The following is a 16,812-nucleotide window of genomic DNA, read 5'->3' on the forward strand; positions in this document are numbered from 1 at the left end:
TCTACTGTTTGTTTTGGTTTAGTTTTTCTGTCCCTTTATTTTGTTATTAAAGATTACTTCCTGAGGCCTGAAAGTTCAGCTCTCTCTTTATGACATGTGCCAGGGAGGAGGTTAATTAGCTGTACAGTTGACGTCACAGACCTTGTCCTGGGGAGCGGTGTGTCAGCAAACAGTTAAAATATTAATGAATTAATGAGAAAATCTAACTGCTGCTCACCCATGCTAGGATCTTCACTGCAGGGAGCAAGGGTTCAGCACGTAGTAGGTCCTCGGTACATGTCTGAGAAGTGAAAGGATGCGAGGAGAATTATCCTGTGTTCTCGTTTTTGAAGAGTTAACCTACATTAAAAATATCACACTAACTCTTACCCGCCTACCTTTTTCTTTAATTATACAAAAGATTGTAACAAACCCACTCTGGAAGTCTCCTAAAACAAAAAAAGATAATAATACTCTCCTAATTTTGGTTTGGTCATACTAGAAAAGGCAAATTGGTGCATAATTAACAATTTGTTGGTGCAAATTCATCTGCATCTTTTAATTGGTGTTAATTAGATTAGGACTAAAATTTCTTTAATCCTCTATCTTGCCTTTTTTGATGCAAACTAATTTTCTCAGCTGGATGTCAAAGTTTCCCATTAATTACACTTTTCTAACAGGAGCTTCTTCAACCACTTAGACACAAACATAAATCAACAGCAGTTTTCAGAAGGGGGAAAATAAGGAATGGTGCGAATTGACACTTGAGAGGTAACTAGTGAATTTGCCCACATACACTTGGTGAAGCAAAACTTCCCCAATTAGCAAACCAAGGACAGTCCCATGCAGGAGGCCCCCAGCATTTGGTGGCTCTAATAACATCCTGTAAGGCAACCCGCCACGGTGTGCACATGTGGGGGCAGGTTTCCTGAAACAAGGACAAAATGCTCAGCTTTGCAGGTCACGAGCTCACTCCCTTCCCATCCCACGAACGACGACCGGCTGCCTTTTACCCCCGGACCTAGGGAGTCATTGAAAATACTGGGTAACAGCATGCAAATATCCACCATCTTAGTTGAGTTAAATTCCACATTTCATATGATTTCCTCCCAATATTGTAAGCCATCTACAATGGTTAACATGTCAGGAGAAAAAGCCACAAAATATATTCAATATCTTTTATGGCAAGGTGACCCGAAATAAAATTTTATGTAGTTAAAAGATTTTTGATAGTTCTTTATCCATTGCTTTCCTCTCACCATGCAGCAGTGATGATTGAAACCCGATGTGTACCGCAAAAAAAAAAGGCTGTAAAACATTTTATGTATAAATAAAACAGTAGCCATTAAGTTTTGCTATGATGTCTGAGTAGATATTCAGCATGAAAACATGATAAAACAACTGTAAACTGATTGTGATCAAGTGTAATTACAACAACTTGTCTCCAATGAATGACATGAACTAAACACAGTCACAGACTTCTCCAAAATTACTTTGGGCAAAGAACCAAGAGAACACTATATCCTTTCTTCACCAAAGGCATTTTGCCAAATAAATCGCAAACACACAAGCTTTAATAACCACGGCCAAAAAAGCACTTGGGAACTCATTATGGAAACGTTTCAAACCATACACACACACACACACACACACACACACACACACACGTGCACACGCATACACATGCACACATGTACTCATATTTGATGCAACCCTTTCATAATGATATAATTCTACATGTCAAAAGCCACATGTTTGAGGGTTTTAATTGGTGCTCCCCTAAAAGTAAATCCAAGGACCAAGAGGAAATGTATTTGAAGCCAATGTATTTGGCTGCCTTTCCTGGCATCTTTATTTTGGAGATGCTGTATGAAAATCTACTTGAAGATTTGGATGCGGCTAAAAGTAAACAATGATCTGGATTCCGAAAGCAACGTGTTTTTCTAACAGGCTGATGCAGGTGAGTTCGTACCCTCATCTCTACCCTTCTGGATATGGCCCCCAAGAGCATCATGATGCTTAACAGAAAAAAGGGAGCTAGCCACCCACTCAACATGGCTGTCACTCCCCAGTGGCCATGCTTGACGCTGCTGGAGGAATCCCAGACCGAGGAAAGAGGACAACGTGTGCTCCTGGGTGCCATCTCTCCAGCCCAGAAGCTGCAGCAATATTGAGAGAGGCTACTTGATGGTATAAGCCAGAAAGTAGGAATCTAATTCTATGCCTAAGTGTAGCCATCACACAAAGGTTTGTATACAAGGTGTGTAGCAGCGTTACCCATAATAGCTACGGAGTGGACACCGCCGGAATGTCTAGCAGCCCACAGACAGACAAGCAGAAGTGCCGTATCCACACACGGCCATCATCCAGCCGTGAGAGAAGTGACCCTTACACACGCGGACACATGGACACACCTCGTAAGTCCACGCAGACACCTTTTAAAAGGTAGACATCACTTGTGATTTTGAGTCCCTTTTAATATGTGTTATAGTGGCAGCTTCGTGTCCACCATAAAGATTGACAATTGTTCCAAATACAGTTTGATTTACATTTTGTCCTCTGAAGAGGGGACAGGAAAAAAACCTATACTTCCTCCAGATCTGCCTTGTTGAGACCACTAATCCAGTTGCTCAGCTCCCCATCTCTGCACCAGCAGCACCAGGCACGACCACCTCCAAGCCCCTACCTGGATATGCTGTTGTCACTGGATTTCCAGGACACACCAGCCTGGGGAGAGCATCCTGTCTTACGCTCGCTCTCCATCTCCTCTGCTGGCTCTGCCCTCCCACCTCACCCCCCGAGGCGGGAATGGCCCACAGGTGGCCCTGGCCCTGAGATCTGGAAGGGGTCCCACCCATCGGGCTGCTCCACTGACCCCTTCCACATGCAGACACCCCTCCCAGATGCTTATGCAGTCAAAGTCCACTGCCTCTTTGGCACCCCACTTAGATTGCTAAAAGATAAACTCAAATTCACATGCCACAAACAGAACCCCTCCCCTCCCCTCAACAAGCAGAAAAACCACACTCCACTACAGCCTGGCGCCCTCTCTGAAAGGCAATGCTTTCCTTCCGGTCACCCAGCTCCTATTTCCAGCAAAGAAACAGCCAGGCCACTGGGTCTCGTGGTGGGCTCTGCCTCAGAACAGACCCACCACTTCCCACCTGGGCTGGTGGCGCCACCGGCTGTCAGCTGACTCAGGGCCACCCCCTCTAGACTGGTCCCTGCTTCCACCCTTGTCCCCTGCAGTCCGCCCTCAGTCCAGCCTCCAGAGGGACGGCTTTGAAACACGAGCCCAACATGTCTCTCCTTTGCTCAAAACTGTTCACTTCACTTGGAGGAAAAGCCAAATCCTTGATGTCCCTTACCTCTCTCATCTCATCCCCTATGGCTTAGCACCTCTCTCTCACTCCATACCAGCCCCCCCACCCAGTTTCCTTTCTATGCTTGGACTGCAGGGCTGTGCCTTCTGCCTAGAACCTTCTTCCCCCAGGTAACCTTCTTCCCCTCAGCCGGGCTGAGTCCCTTGCTGCTTCACTCCTCTGCTTGTGTTCCACCTCCGCTGAGGGTTTATCCTCCCCATCCGGTTTTTTATTTATTTTATTATTATTTTTTAAAGATTTATTTTACTTATGCATACAAGAGCTAGGGTGTAGGCCAGAGGTGCAGGAGATGAGAGGATTCACCAGAGACAGAGTGGGGAGCAGAACAGGCAGATCCACTGAAATACACTGCTGAGGGGAGCAGCGGGGAGACAGGAGAGGTCTGCTGGGCCATGTGGGTAGCTCCCTGGCCGGGGATCAAACTCATGCTGCAGAGGCTGTGGACAGCTTCACAGTGCTGAGACCTTAACCCTGCACCACCAGGGAGGCCCCCTCCACTTATGTTTTAAAAATGGCAATCAACCCTCCTCCCACTGCCTTTGCCCTTTTCTTTCACCATCCTCTAAAATCCTGTTGACCTAACATCTACCATTTCTATTGTTCGTTGTCAGGCTGCTAACATGTAAGCTCCCAGAGGGAGGGCAGATCTCTCTTGTGTCCACTGATGGAGCGGAGTGCCTGGGCCGGGGCCGCGCCTCAGCGCAGATTTGCTGGGTGAACGGAAGACTGCGGGGACCCACGGGACCCATCAGCTGCCAGTATTTGCTTCATGGCGACCGTAAGTACAGGGCATAAAATTTCGCAGCACAGATTTTTAAACAAAATGAACAATGGAGAAAATTGAGGTAAAGTGTTAGCGCTGTAGTTTAATATTTACTGGAGCCCTGAGTCACACGAGGTGACACAGAGATATTCTTGACCCCACGGATCTTACAATGAAATTGTGGATGCTGAGGTATTTATACTTGCCTGGCAAATGAAATTGGCAGGAAAAGGGAAAGAACACGCTCTAGATGTCCCAGGAGCTTCAGCGGCCACATCTGCAGCAGAGAGCAAAAGGGAGGGCCGGAGATGTCCAGCAGACTGGAGCGGTCCTCCAGGTGTTCAGAGCTCCCGAGGCAGCGATATGGGAGGTGGCTTTAAACAAGGGAGCCGGTCTGGGCATAAAACAGCCCATGCCTGGAAGGGAGTTAAAGTGGCCAGCCTAATGCTGGTCTTGTAAGCAAAATGCTCTGCCAAGTTTAGAAACTTCCACACATGGATCTCATTCACGATTAGCAATTTCAGACTGCATGAGATTTCCCATTGATGAGGTAGAAACACTACTGATCAAAACTGATATAACCTGATCAAAACTGCATATACTCAAAACTTATTGATATGCTACTTTCTGAGCAAGGTGAGAGAAATCCTAGGCTCTTGGCAGAGAGCACCATGTAGAATACACAGACACCAGACTGTAATGCTGTCTACCCGAAACGCAGACACAGTTGTCAGCCGATGTTACTCTGATAAAAATTAAAAAAAAAAAAAAAAAAAAAAAAAATTCCTTGGGCCTCCCGGTGGCACAGCGGTTGAGCGCTGGGTTGCGAAGCTGCCCGCGGCCTCTGCGGCGCCGGTTCGATCCCCGGCTGCTCCCCGGCCACCAGAGGAGGGTCCCACATGGCGCGCAGACCTCTCCTGCCGCCCGCTGCTCCCCTCAGCAGCGTACTTCGGTCCTTCTGCCTGCTCTGCTCCCCGCTCTGGCTCTGGTGAATTCTCTCACCCTCCCGCGCTTCTGACTGTACCCAGTGCATGTATAAACAAAACAAACAAACAAACCAGCAAACAAATAAATAAAAAGCATGCCTCTATAAAAAAAAAAAAAAAAAAAAAATTCCCAAAGAAAAAGATCTGAGGGCCTCCCTGGTAGTACAGGGGTTAGAGACAGCATGATCAAGCTATCCGCAGCCACTGCAACACGAGTTTGATCCCCGGCCTGTGGGTCAGGGACTACCCACATGGCGCAGCAGACCTCTCCTGTCTCCCCACTGCTCCCCTCAGCAGTGTATTTCAGTCAGTCCGCCTGTTCTGCTCCCCACTCTGTCTCTGGTGAATCCTCTCACCCCACCTTCCACACATCTGGCCTACACCCAGCTCATCTATATATAAATAAATATTTTTTAAAAAATCTAAAATATTAGAGATCGATTATGATTTATACCTGTAGACCCTCTGGTTTGCATCTAAGCATCATTACAAAAAAGCCCACATCCTGTCCCAATACTAACTAGGTCAGGAGCAGAGCCAGAACTGGCCCAGACTACTCTGAAACCACAGGAGTTTGTGTCGGCTAAAATTGGCCCATGAGTGAACATTTTTGAGCTCCACACTAGCTCATTTAAAGCCTTTAATATATTCAATATGATCTTTATAATACATGTCAGGCAAACTTTAATGGCTGTCCACAAGTTTCACTATCACTAAACTTTGTATCCAAAATCTAAATGCATTGAAACACTTCTATTATGACTGCGATCAATGCTAATTACAAAGATAATAAATGAGGAATTGCTACATGAGTGAGTTCTGTCTATGTGAAGGTCCACGACCTTAGAAGTCTAGAATCACCACCTCATTTGATAATTATGACATCACCCTCATTTTTCAAAGGACAGGACTGAGACTCAGCAAAGTTGAAGAGGTTGCTTGGGGTTGCAAGGCAACAGATTTCAACCTCCAGGCCCTAGGATAACTTGAAATTATTACACTCTCCTGCCAGCAAACAAAACCAGGAAGCAAAGGAATGTACATGAACTGCTCCAGGTCACAATGTAAATTACTAAAAGTCTGCACAGTAAGTTGCTTTCAGATTTGCTTCAGAAGCATCCCTTGCGCATCAACTCTGTGCCAGCTATTTTATGAGAAGGCTAGAGTAAGACACAAATCCTGGTCTCCCAAAGGGCAGCCCAGCCCTGAGGACAGGAGCTGAGAAGTGAAGGTGGAGGAAGAAGGTGAGGCTGCGAGGGTGGGTTTGGGTCAGACCTGGGGAAGTGAGTCCAGCGGAAGGGAAGTGAGTCCAGTGGAAGGGAAGTCTCACACGTTGCTTCCACCTGCAAGTGTGGGTCTCTGTCATCGCGGTCTTTTGCAATCATTTATGAGCTTCAGTTTTCCTGCTTCCAGTCTCTTCTTGGCCTCCAACAAGCCTTGCATCTATCCTGCCCATTACTCTGGATTAATCTTCCTAAAGCACAATCATATCCCTCCTGTTTAAAAACTCTCAGAGGCTCCTTGCTTAGTTGTCCAAAGCCCCTCAGAACCTGGTCCCCACCTACCTCCGGTCAATCCAGACTCGCCACGCTTGGCAGCGTCTACCATCATCATAGATACTTGTGCTGTTGCTGCACCGTCTTCCTTTCAAGCAACTCACTTCTCAAAAGACATAGATTCTTTTAGCCTTGTCTCAGCAATAATCTATAGGAAATCCTGGATTTGAGGTGCTAATTATATTTTCCCCTAATGCCCATTACATACATATCCACCAGCTGCCCATGAGCTCAGCATGCAGTGGCTCCCAGCATCCTTGGAGGTCCACTCCCGAGGGGCTCCCGGGGTCACATGCAGCACAGGGTTTTTTTCCATGGCCACTGCATTTATTCACTTGGTAACTATTTACTGAGCACCTATTATGTGCCAGATATTTTCATAGAACAGGACAGACATGCCCCGAGTCTCTGAGAGTTTATGTGGCAGTGGAGAAGAGAACCATAAGAAAGTAAATAGACCAATGACAACACAAAAAAATTAACAGATTGTGATAAATTCTAGGAAGAAAAGAGTGGGATGCTGTGACAGACTGGGAGAGGCAAAGAAAGAGTACTAAAAATAGGATGGTAGAGAAGAAGGGTCAGAAACAGGAAGAGGGGCCAGCTTGTGCAAAGATCCTGAGGCTGGGAACGCTTTGCCAGCTATCAGAGATGCTGAAAGGAGCCGTGTGGCTTAAGGATCGCTGGGGGCTGCAAGGCAACCAAGGCAGCGAACCATAAAATAAACTTGGAGAGGTGCAGGAGCCAGAAATGCGGGTCTTGCTGGACAGGGTATGGATTGTGGATTTCATTCCAAGTTCAACTGGAAGCTTTTGACAGACTCTAAGCAGAGAAGTGGCATGATCTGACTCTGGTTTGCTGTTTGAAGAACTGGCTGAGGGAAGCAAGAACAAGAAGAAGAACACTAACATTGTTGAGATTTTCATGGTCCAGCATCCCAGCGAGTGGAGACACTGAATTCCCACAGGGTAACGCAGGGTTAAGTTTGGGGGCAGTGGGTTAAGTTTGCAATCAGCCAGTGTTTGCTTTTGTTGTTGTTTTGGACCAAAACAAACCATAGTTCCCCAAAGTCACTAATAGAGGGAATTTTCACCAACGCGAAAGGTTCAAACATCCTTATGTTGTAGTGGAATAGCTGCAAGCAGGAGCAGGCAGGTACAGATCCCATTAATGGTGGGGCAGAGGGATGCCTGTTTCTAGAACCAGGATCTGGCCATGAAACTGCCGGCAGGAAGAGCAGAGAGCGGTGGGGAATTCCACACTGAGTACTTCGGGCAGTGAGACCTTCACAAGCCTCCTTTACACACTTGGATATTCAGAACAGAAGTGAAATTCCCTAAGATAAAGTAATAGGAGGCGAACATTTGCCTGTAAGGAAACTAACAGGCTGACTAAGACCAAACTTGTCTTGTCGTCCTGGGATCCTCTGACGCCGACGCATGCGCTGCGGGTGCAGGCTACCATTTATATCTCAGTGGTAACGGCTCTTAAAAGCTAAATATAGGGATCTGGCTGGGGAAGAGAAAGAGACTTCATAGCAGCCACGCCACGGAAGGCAGGCTCTCAGGGAGGAAATCTTTCAGAGGGAAAAAAACGCAACGCTTACCTGAAGCCCCCGTCCAGTCCTACAGTTCCAGCTGGAAAACCAGGGTTCCTTTTCCTTCCGATTCTTATAGGACACTGTGAAGAGGCGTGTGGGATTTTTGTAAATGGCACGAAGGCTCTGCCAGGAGAGGGCAACTCTCATGCCCTTCGCTGTACAGGGGCCCTGATGCCTCGGTCCCTATTCAAAGTCGAGGCCCTATAAAAGCATGGGTTCTTCCCAGAAGCTGGGGACACCTCTGGGGCTCCACTCGTGTCTTCCACTCTGAACCAGTTCTCCCAGCTCCCTGCCCGGAGTGGCCAGGCCCCACACACAGGCAGAAGTTGGCACACAGACAATGAGGAATGTGTGTTCTCCTTTTACCCGTGTTCCCAGACACACAGTCGTCCAGTCCACAGGACTGACAGTTCATTAACACTGAAGCTTGTTTTTGTTCCTCATTTTTTCACAATTATTTGACAAGTATTTAATGAAACATTAAGGCCAAAAGCCTTATTTCTGAGGCAACCACAGAATTCTTCAAATATATATCCTTTTGTTCCAAAACAGATTGCTTGCCAACTGGAATGTTAGGGAATTTCAGTTTTGAGGAATCAGGCGAGTGTGGAGTGAGCTCACTGGTAAGCTTTAAGAGATAGGATGTTCACTCTGACAATTAGAATGACTACTCTGGTCAAAAGGTAAGAAATTAGGGCCTCCCTGGTGGCCTAGGGGTTAAGTCTCAGCGCTATCACAGCTACACTCTGAGTTCGATCCCCGGCCCGGGAGCTGACCCACTTATGGCACAGCAGACCTCTCCTGTCTTGCCTACTGCTCCCCTCAGCAGTGTATTTCAGTAAATCCCCCTGCTTGGCTCCCCACTGTCTCTGGTAAATCTTGTTACCACCCCATACACACCTCTGGCCTACACCCCAGTTCTACGAAATAAATTTTTAAAGATTTTATTTATTTATTTATACAAGAACCAGGGTACAGGGAGGGTGAGAAGATTCACCAGAGACAGAGCGGGGAGCAGAACAGGCAGACTGACGAAATACACTGCTGAGGCGAGCAGCGGGAAAGACAGAGAGCTCTGCCACGCCATGTGGGACCCTCGCTGGCCGGCGGGATTGAACCCGCGCTGCAGGGGCTGCGGACAGCTTCACAGCGCAGCACTCAACCGCCTGCGCCACCAGGGGAGGCCCTAAATATCTATTTTTTTTTTTAAAGTAAGAATTAGTTTTTAAGTTAATACCAGATACATCATACGACTTCATAAAAGTAATTTTTAAGTGTGGGGATTAGTTGCTTCCACTAAAATGTCCCTGTGAGCACCCAAAGACCAGCGAGGACATCGAGGTTAACACACAAAACTGTGTCTTACTGATTAAAATTAGTTGCAGGGAACACCCATTCATGATAAAAGCCCTTGAAATTCTTGGGATACAAGGAACATACCTCAACATCATAAAGGCCATCTATGACAAGCCACAGCCAGTATCATTCTCAATGGTGAAAAGCTGAAAGCATTCCATTAAGATCTGGAACAAGACAAGGATGTCCACTCTCACCACTGCTTTTCAATATAATACTGGAAGTCCTAGCCAGAGCAATAAACAAGAGAAAGACATCCAAGGAATCCAAATAGGAAAAGAAGAAGTCAAACTATCACTATTTGCAGATGATATATAATAACATAGAGAACCCCAAAATCTCCACAGAAAAACTAATTCAACTCATCAATCAATTCAGTAAAGTGGCAGGATACAAAATCAACACGCAAAAGTCAGTAGCCTTCCTATACACAAACAAAAATCTGAAGAAGAAGAAATCAAAAAAACCACCCCTTTTATTATCGAAACAAAAAAATCAAATATTTGGGAATAAATCTAACAAAAGAGGTAAAGGACCTATACAAAGAAAACTATAAAACACTGTTAAAGAAATAGAAGAAGACACAAAGAAATGGAAAGACATCCCCTGCTCATGATTGGAAGAATAAACATTATTAAAATGGCCATCCTACCAAAAGCAATATACAGATTCAATGCTATTCCAATCAAAATCTCAATGGCATTCTTCAAAGAAATAGAACAATTATGATGAAAATTCATATGAATCACCAAAAACCCCGAATAGCCAAAGCTCTACTGAAAAAAAAAGAAGGAAATGGAGGCATCACACTCCCAGACTTCAAACTATACTACAAAGCCATAATCATCAAAACTGCATGGTATTGGAACAAGAAACAGACATACAGACCAATGGAATCGAATAGAAAATCCAGAAATAAACCCACAGATTTATGGTCAACTAATCTTGACAAGAGCAAAGACTATGCATTGGAGCAAAGAAAGTTTGTTCAATAAATGGTGCTGGGAAAACTGGGTCGCTACATGCAAAAGAATGAAGCTTGACCACTACCTCACACCATACACAAAAATCAACTCAAAATGGATTAAAGAACTAGACATAAGACCTGAAACCATAAAATACATAGAAGAAATATAGGCGAAACACTACGGGATTTGCACATCAAAAGACATCTTTACAGACACATCACCCAAAGCAGTGATAGTGAAGAGAAAGATAAACAGCTGGGACTACATCAAATTAAAGAGCTCTGCACAGCAAAAGAGACAATAACAAAAACAAAGAGAAACCCCACCAACTGGGAGAACATTTTGCACCCAACACTAATGATAAAGGACTGATCACAAAATCTGCAAAGAGCTGATGAGACTCAGCAACAACAAAGAAAAAACCAGTCAAAAAATGGCAGAAGAGCTAAAAAGAAACTTCTCTGAAGAGGAATGAAAATGGCCAACAGACATATGAAAAAATGTTCAACATCATTGTCATCAGGGAAATGCAAATCAAAACTACCATGAGATACCATCTCACACCAGTGAGAATGGCACATATTAAAAAAACTAGCAACCAAAAATGTTGGCGAGGATGTGGAGAAAAAGGAACTCTTGTGCACTGTTGGTGGGAGTGCAAACTGGTCCAACCACTATGGAGAGCTGTGTGGAGATTTCTGGACCTACTAAACATAGAGCTTCCATATGATCCAGCAATTCCACTCCTAGGTATTTACCCCAAGGACACAGAAACATCAATTCCAAAGAGCACCTGCACTCCTATGTTTATAGCAGCACTGTTTACAATAGCTAAGCTTTGGAAACAACCAAATGCCCAAAATAGATGACTGGATCAAGAAGATGTGGTACATATACCATGGAATATTACTCAGCATTCAAAAAAGATAAACACATGCAATTTGCAGCAACATGGATGGCACTGGAAGGGATCATGCTCAGCGAAATAAGCCAAAAAGAAAAAGAAAAATACCGGATGGTCTCACTCATAGCAGGAATCTAGAAAACTTAAATAAGGGACCAGAAAATGAATATAAAAAGTGAAAATCAAAATCAACAAAAAAAACTATGAACCAGAGACACTTTTTGGGGTGGGGGCGGCGGAGGGAAGGATTGGGTCAGAATGGGGCGTTTGCAATTGTATTGGGGAATATAAAAATAAATTTAATATTTAAAAAAAAAAAAAAAAAAAAAAAAAAAAAAATAAAATTAGTTGAGGGAGGCCCCTCTCCTAGCGAGTTTACTGTCCATGAAAGCAATATCCTTTCGCAGGCCCCCGCAGCAGTCCTTCCCGCATCTGGCTGCGGGCGTGCACGTCCATGTCGGGGCCGGGTCCAGGGGCTGGGTCAAGGCCTGCGTGCTAACAGAAGGTTTCAGGTGTGCTCCCAGTTCTCCCTCTCCTTTCAATACCTGCCAGGTCTGGCCCCAGGGATGTGACCCACAGGGATCAGTTACAAATGTCAACTCCTGCCAACTTCTGGGAGAAGCAGTGACTTCTGACAGGCCCCAATTCCCTGAGACCCCCCAGAATGCTAAAGTTTCCAAAAGAACATCTGAATACAAGTAGCCCCTCATCCCTTGGGGTCTACCTGAAGGGGCTTTCACTGACTTTGGAAATGCTGTGAGGCTGGATTCTAACGTGTCTTTGGTACACAGATCTACTCAGGTGGGGCCAGGCCATGGGGAGCCCTCCCTGTGCTCCTTGACACATCAAGGGGCAAGAAGCATCGGTGTGCCTTCTGGGACACTGCCAAGTCCAGGCTGCCACACGTGGCAAACAGGAAACCACCACCAGGCAGCCCAGCTTCTGCCCAGAACCCCTCAAAGATGGCTGCGGATGTTCAGTTTTGTTGCTGTAGGTGGGCCTGCCTTCTCTGGTGGCCTTTCAGGGAGGTGGAATTTGTCACATCAGCGGTGTATATTCTGCACTATATTTTAACACCCTGCTACATCTGATTGAAATTGAAAAAAAAAAAAAACCCCAAAAAAACAAATGGAGTCTGAGTAATGAGGAACCATTCATCTTTCCTTCCCATCCCAGCAGGAACAGAAAGTCATTCCAAGTCGTTCTGCAAATGTGTCCAAGGTTGGAGATTTGGGAGGGAGGAGCCAGCCAGCCTTCGCCTGCCCCAAATCACTGAAGCATTTCCGTACAACGACCCACTCAAAATGATAATTAAGGAAAAAGGAAAAAAAACAAACCTTCAGGAAAAAACCCATGAGATATATTAGCGTTCAGATGCAGAACAGGTTTTCTAAGACCATCTTGGGGAGGCTGATCACCATGTTGGACCCAGTCTTGGGGGCTGCTCCAGGTGGCAAACCCAGAGTGGCCCAAGCTTCAGGCTGCTTGAAGCCAGCCTGGGCAGCCGCAGCAGCCAAGCTCCCCTGTGGGCCTGATGGTGGCAATGCAACCACCTCCCCAACCCCCAGGCTCTTCCCATACTTCCGGCCCCTGTGACTCTCAGTCGCCCGCCCAGTCTTGGCCCCTAGAAAATGTCCCAGTGCCCACAGCCACCGGGCCTCTCCCCCAGGTTCAACCCATGTATGAGTGGTTTCTCCCCTCTCTTCCCCTTCAGCTCCTCGGAAGGAACCCGCAGGCATCCCTCCCCAGACGTATCTTGAAATGATTAATCTCTCAGATTAACTGGATGGGCTCAAATATAAAAATATTTTTTAAAAACAGTCGGGTCGTTAAAGAGTGACAGATTTAAGCGCCATCTGGGCTCGCTGGTCAGAGTGGCGCGAATTCCATCAAACGGCTGAACGGAGCACGATCTGGGGATCCCATCTGTTTTCTCCAACATGAATCAGTCCGACCGTTTGGCCATTTAGATGTTAGAGTTGCTTAAAGAAAACCCGGGACACAGAAATACCATCGCTCCCCCACACCAAACTTCTAGGATGCAAAATAAAACGTGTGCTGGAGGATCACAATGACAGGTAGAGATTAAGCGTGACTTAATTCTCACAGTGGCCCAGTTTCCAGAATTCTAAAATGACTTTACCTAAAATGATGGTTTCCCAGAGTTTTACTTTTAAAAAATCTTTGGGGCCCTATGTTAAGACTTTTCTTCGGATCCATTTATGTCTGATTTATGTTCTCCCCAACACGGATTGGTAAAAACTCTGTTGGTAAGATTTTAGATCCTACTAAAGAGGACTTGGGGAGGGGAGGGTCTTCTTTCTCATTTGAATCCTTCCTCCTCTGCTCCCCTCCTCTGAAACATTTTAGAAAAAATTAGGTATTATAATGAAAAGTAGTCAAGAATATCACTTAGACTATTTCAGTTATTCTTAAGAAGCATTGTTTCTTCTTGTTTTGTTCTTTGAAATAAACAGAATTTTACCCTAGCTTTTATACATTGCCTTTAACTTTAGCGTTTTTGGACGGCTCCCTGTCTTGCTGTGCTGGAGTCATTCTTAGAAACACTAATCAGATGTTCCTGGTACTCAATAATAAAGTTCTGTTTCTAAACAGTTACAGCAAATCACCCCAAAATAAATCCTGGCTACCTGGTCTTTAACAAGTGGGGGAGGGAGGGCCAATATGATTTTTAAGAGTTAATATACTTTAACCATTTTGAGATTTCATAAGAAAAACCTCATATTTTAAATTATAAACCAGACTGTCCTTTAATGTTAGGAACCACATTCTTCTGCTATGATATTGTGACGATCATTTCTGTCTTTAATAATACGAAGGGGATAATTTTCCTATTTTATGGTTATGCTACAATTAGATAGCAAATGACAGCACTTTACAAACACATGCACACAAAGCAATCATAAAACCAAGACTCCAGTCGCTGCATTAATACGGGGATTGCTGTGTCACATGAGTCTGTAGCTGTTGCCAGTCGGCTTTTATAGATATGATGTGGAACCAAAATAATTTCTTCAGTCCTAGGTCTGCATTTTCTAGCCATTTTACATACCAGACATATTTCTAAAACACAGAGTTGTCTGGTCACACAAATCTGGCACGGCGGGGATGAAAGGAGAAGTGCCTGACTTGTTTCCTCTTCTATAAAACCAGGGCAACCGTACCGTCCTGTAGCGCTCCTTCAAGGCTTATTTAGAATGTTTTATAAAAGTGCATTAAAATTGTAAAGTGGGGCCTCCCTGGTGGCGCAGCGGTTTGAGCGCTGGGTGCGAAGCTGCCCGCAGCCTCTGTGGCGCCGGTTCGATCCCCGGCTGCTCCCCAGCCACAGGGTGAGGGTCCCACATTGGCGCGCAGACCTCTCCTGCCGCCCGCTGCTCCCCTCAGCAGTGTACTTCGGTCCTTCTGCCTGTTCTGCTCCCCGCTCTGGCTCTGGTGAATTCTCTCACCCTCCCGCGCTTCTGACTGTACCCAGTGCATGTATAAACAAAACAAAGAAACAAAACAAAATAAATAAAAAAAAAAAAAAAAACATGCTCTATAAAAAAAAAAAAAAAATTGTAAAGTACTGCTCAAACATACGGCGCCAACAGGCATAAATAACAAGTAATTTCGGGGCCTCCCCGGTGGCGCAGCGGTTGAGCGCTGGGTTGCGAAGCTGCCCGCAGCCTCTGCAGCGCCAGTTGGATCCCCGGCTGCTCCCCGCCACCAGAGGAGGGTCCCACATGGCACGCAGACCTCTCCTGCCGCCCGCTGCTCCCCTCAGCAGTGTCCTTCGGTCCTTCTGCCTGCTCTGCTCCCCGCTCTGGCTCTGGTGAATTCTCTCACCCTCCCGCGCTTCTGACTGTACCCAGTGCATGTATAAACCAAAACAAACAAACAAATAATAAATAAATAAGACATGCCTCTAGAAAATTAAAAAAAAACAAAAAAAAACAAGTAATTTCAAGTTCTTCTGGAATAAAAAACGAAAGGGAAGGTCAAACATCCTTCCTCACACGTGCCCGGTGACGAAGACGCCCGATTGCGGGGCTCTTCCTTAAACGGCCTCTCCCTACGGCGTTCAGGTGTCAGTTCAGGGAAAAAACAGAAATTCAGAGGAAGATCATCTCACCTTTTCCAGGGCTGATAACCTCACCCCTATAGAAAGCAGAAGCCAACAGCCCATGGTCAGAAACATTATTTACATCCTTTATTTGCAGTGGATAATTCAGAACACTAGGCGTACGGGGGTGAAATCTTGGGTTTGGTGGGAGCCGCCAGAGCCGAAGGGGGTGGCAGCTGGCTGCCTACGCGCCTGATTATCGCAGTAAATGTCAGTGGCAAGAGTTACAATCCATTTAGGTCACGGACTGAGGCAAACGCCAGGGGCCAGGACTTTTTCTCCTTTCCCTTCAAGTTTACAAAGTAAATCAGAGAGAGAACTTTCAGAGGATAAATGCTATTATTTGTAATCCTTAGGGAGCCAAATGTACCGATTGTTAAATTTCACTGCCTCTGCAGACTTAGCCTCCCTGCAATAGCCGCAGTGGGCGCCCGCCCTGCCTGGCTCACCTGGCCTGGGCCCCTACAGGGGAACAAAACCCAGCGTCAGTGACAGGTGAGCAGCTCAGGCTGTCCCTGGGAGGTGCCAGCTGGCCTCTGCACAAAGGTGATGAGCTCTCCTTGTTGGCTGTTCATCCCTTTGGCTTTCTTGGTCCCCCAAGTCAGACAGACACACCCTGGACACTGTATTGAGGTTTGGGCTCCATGACAGTGCGGTCTCCTCAGCCCCAGGTGAATACATGCCCATCCCGGGCCCAACAGCCTATAGGGTGGACACACCTGGTGATGAGCTAGGCCTGCTGCCCAGCAGAGAAGGTGGGGCCACACAGGGCAGCGGGCTGGGGGTGCATCCTCCAGGGAATGACAAACGTTCCCAGCTGTGGGAGATCTACCAGGGATACTTTCTCGGCCATGCACAACGACCTGGCGAGGGTGCCCATGCGCACGTGCCCCGGAAATCCTAGCCGTTTTTCCCGAGACCTCAGCTCATGTCAAAAGCGGCTGTGCTCACTGCAGTTGCCAACAATGTCCCATCCACAGGCGCCTGTCTCTCGGGTGATCAAGTGGAAGAAATACTCCCCTTGAGCTCAGTTAAGGAGCCCAACCTGAGCGACAAGTGATGAGCCTGCCCTGCCCGTCCTAGTCTGGCCTGTTCCTTGACTAAATAATCAGATTTTGAAACCAGAGTTTACTTAACTGGATCTCATCCCGTGTCAAGAAGCATCTGAGTTATCCAGCTTAAAAGAATGTCCAG

General features: G+C 46.1%; 1 protein-coding gene across 1 annotated transcript in view; it reads right to left on the reverse strand.

The window, feature by feature from the left end:
* The window catches only part of CLYBL (citramalyl-CoA lyase), a 221,443-nt gene that overhangs the window by 135,877 nt on the left and 68,754 nt on the right, over positions 1 to 16,812 (reverse strand). Inside the window, exon 2 of the mRNA XM_054701673.1 lies at positions 8,274 to 8,347. Coding sequence (XP_054557648.1) covers positions 8,274 to 8,347 — 74 coding nt within the window. The remainder of the gene's footprint in view (positions 1 to 8,273; positions 8,348 to 16,812) is intronic.

Source organism: Talpa occidentalis, unplaced genomic scaffold (genome assembly GCF_014898055.3).
Source record: "Talpa occidentalis isolate TD23 unplaced genomic scaffold, MPIMG_talOcc4v2.1 talOcc4.5, whole genome shotgun sequence".
Lineage (NCBI taxonomy): Eukaryota > Metazoa > Chordata > Mammalia > Eulipotyphla > Talpidae > Talpa > Talpa occidentalis.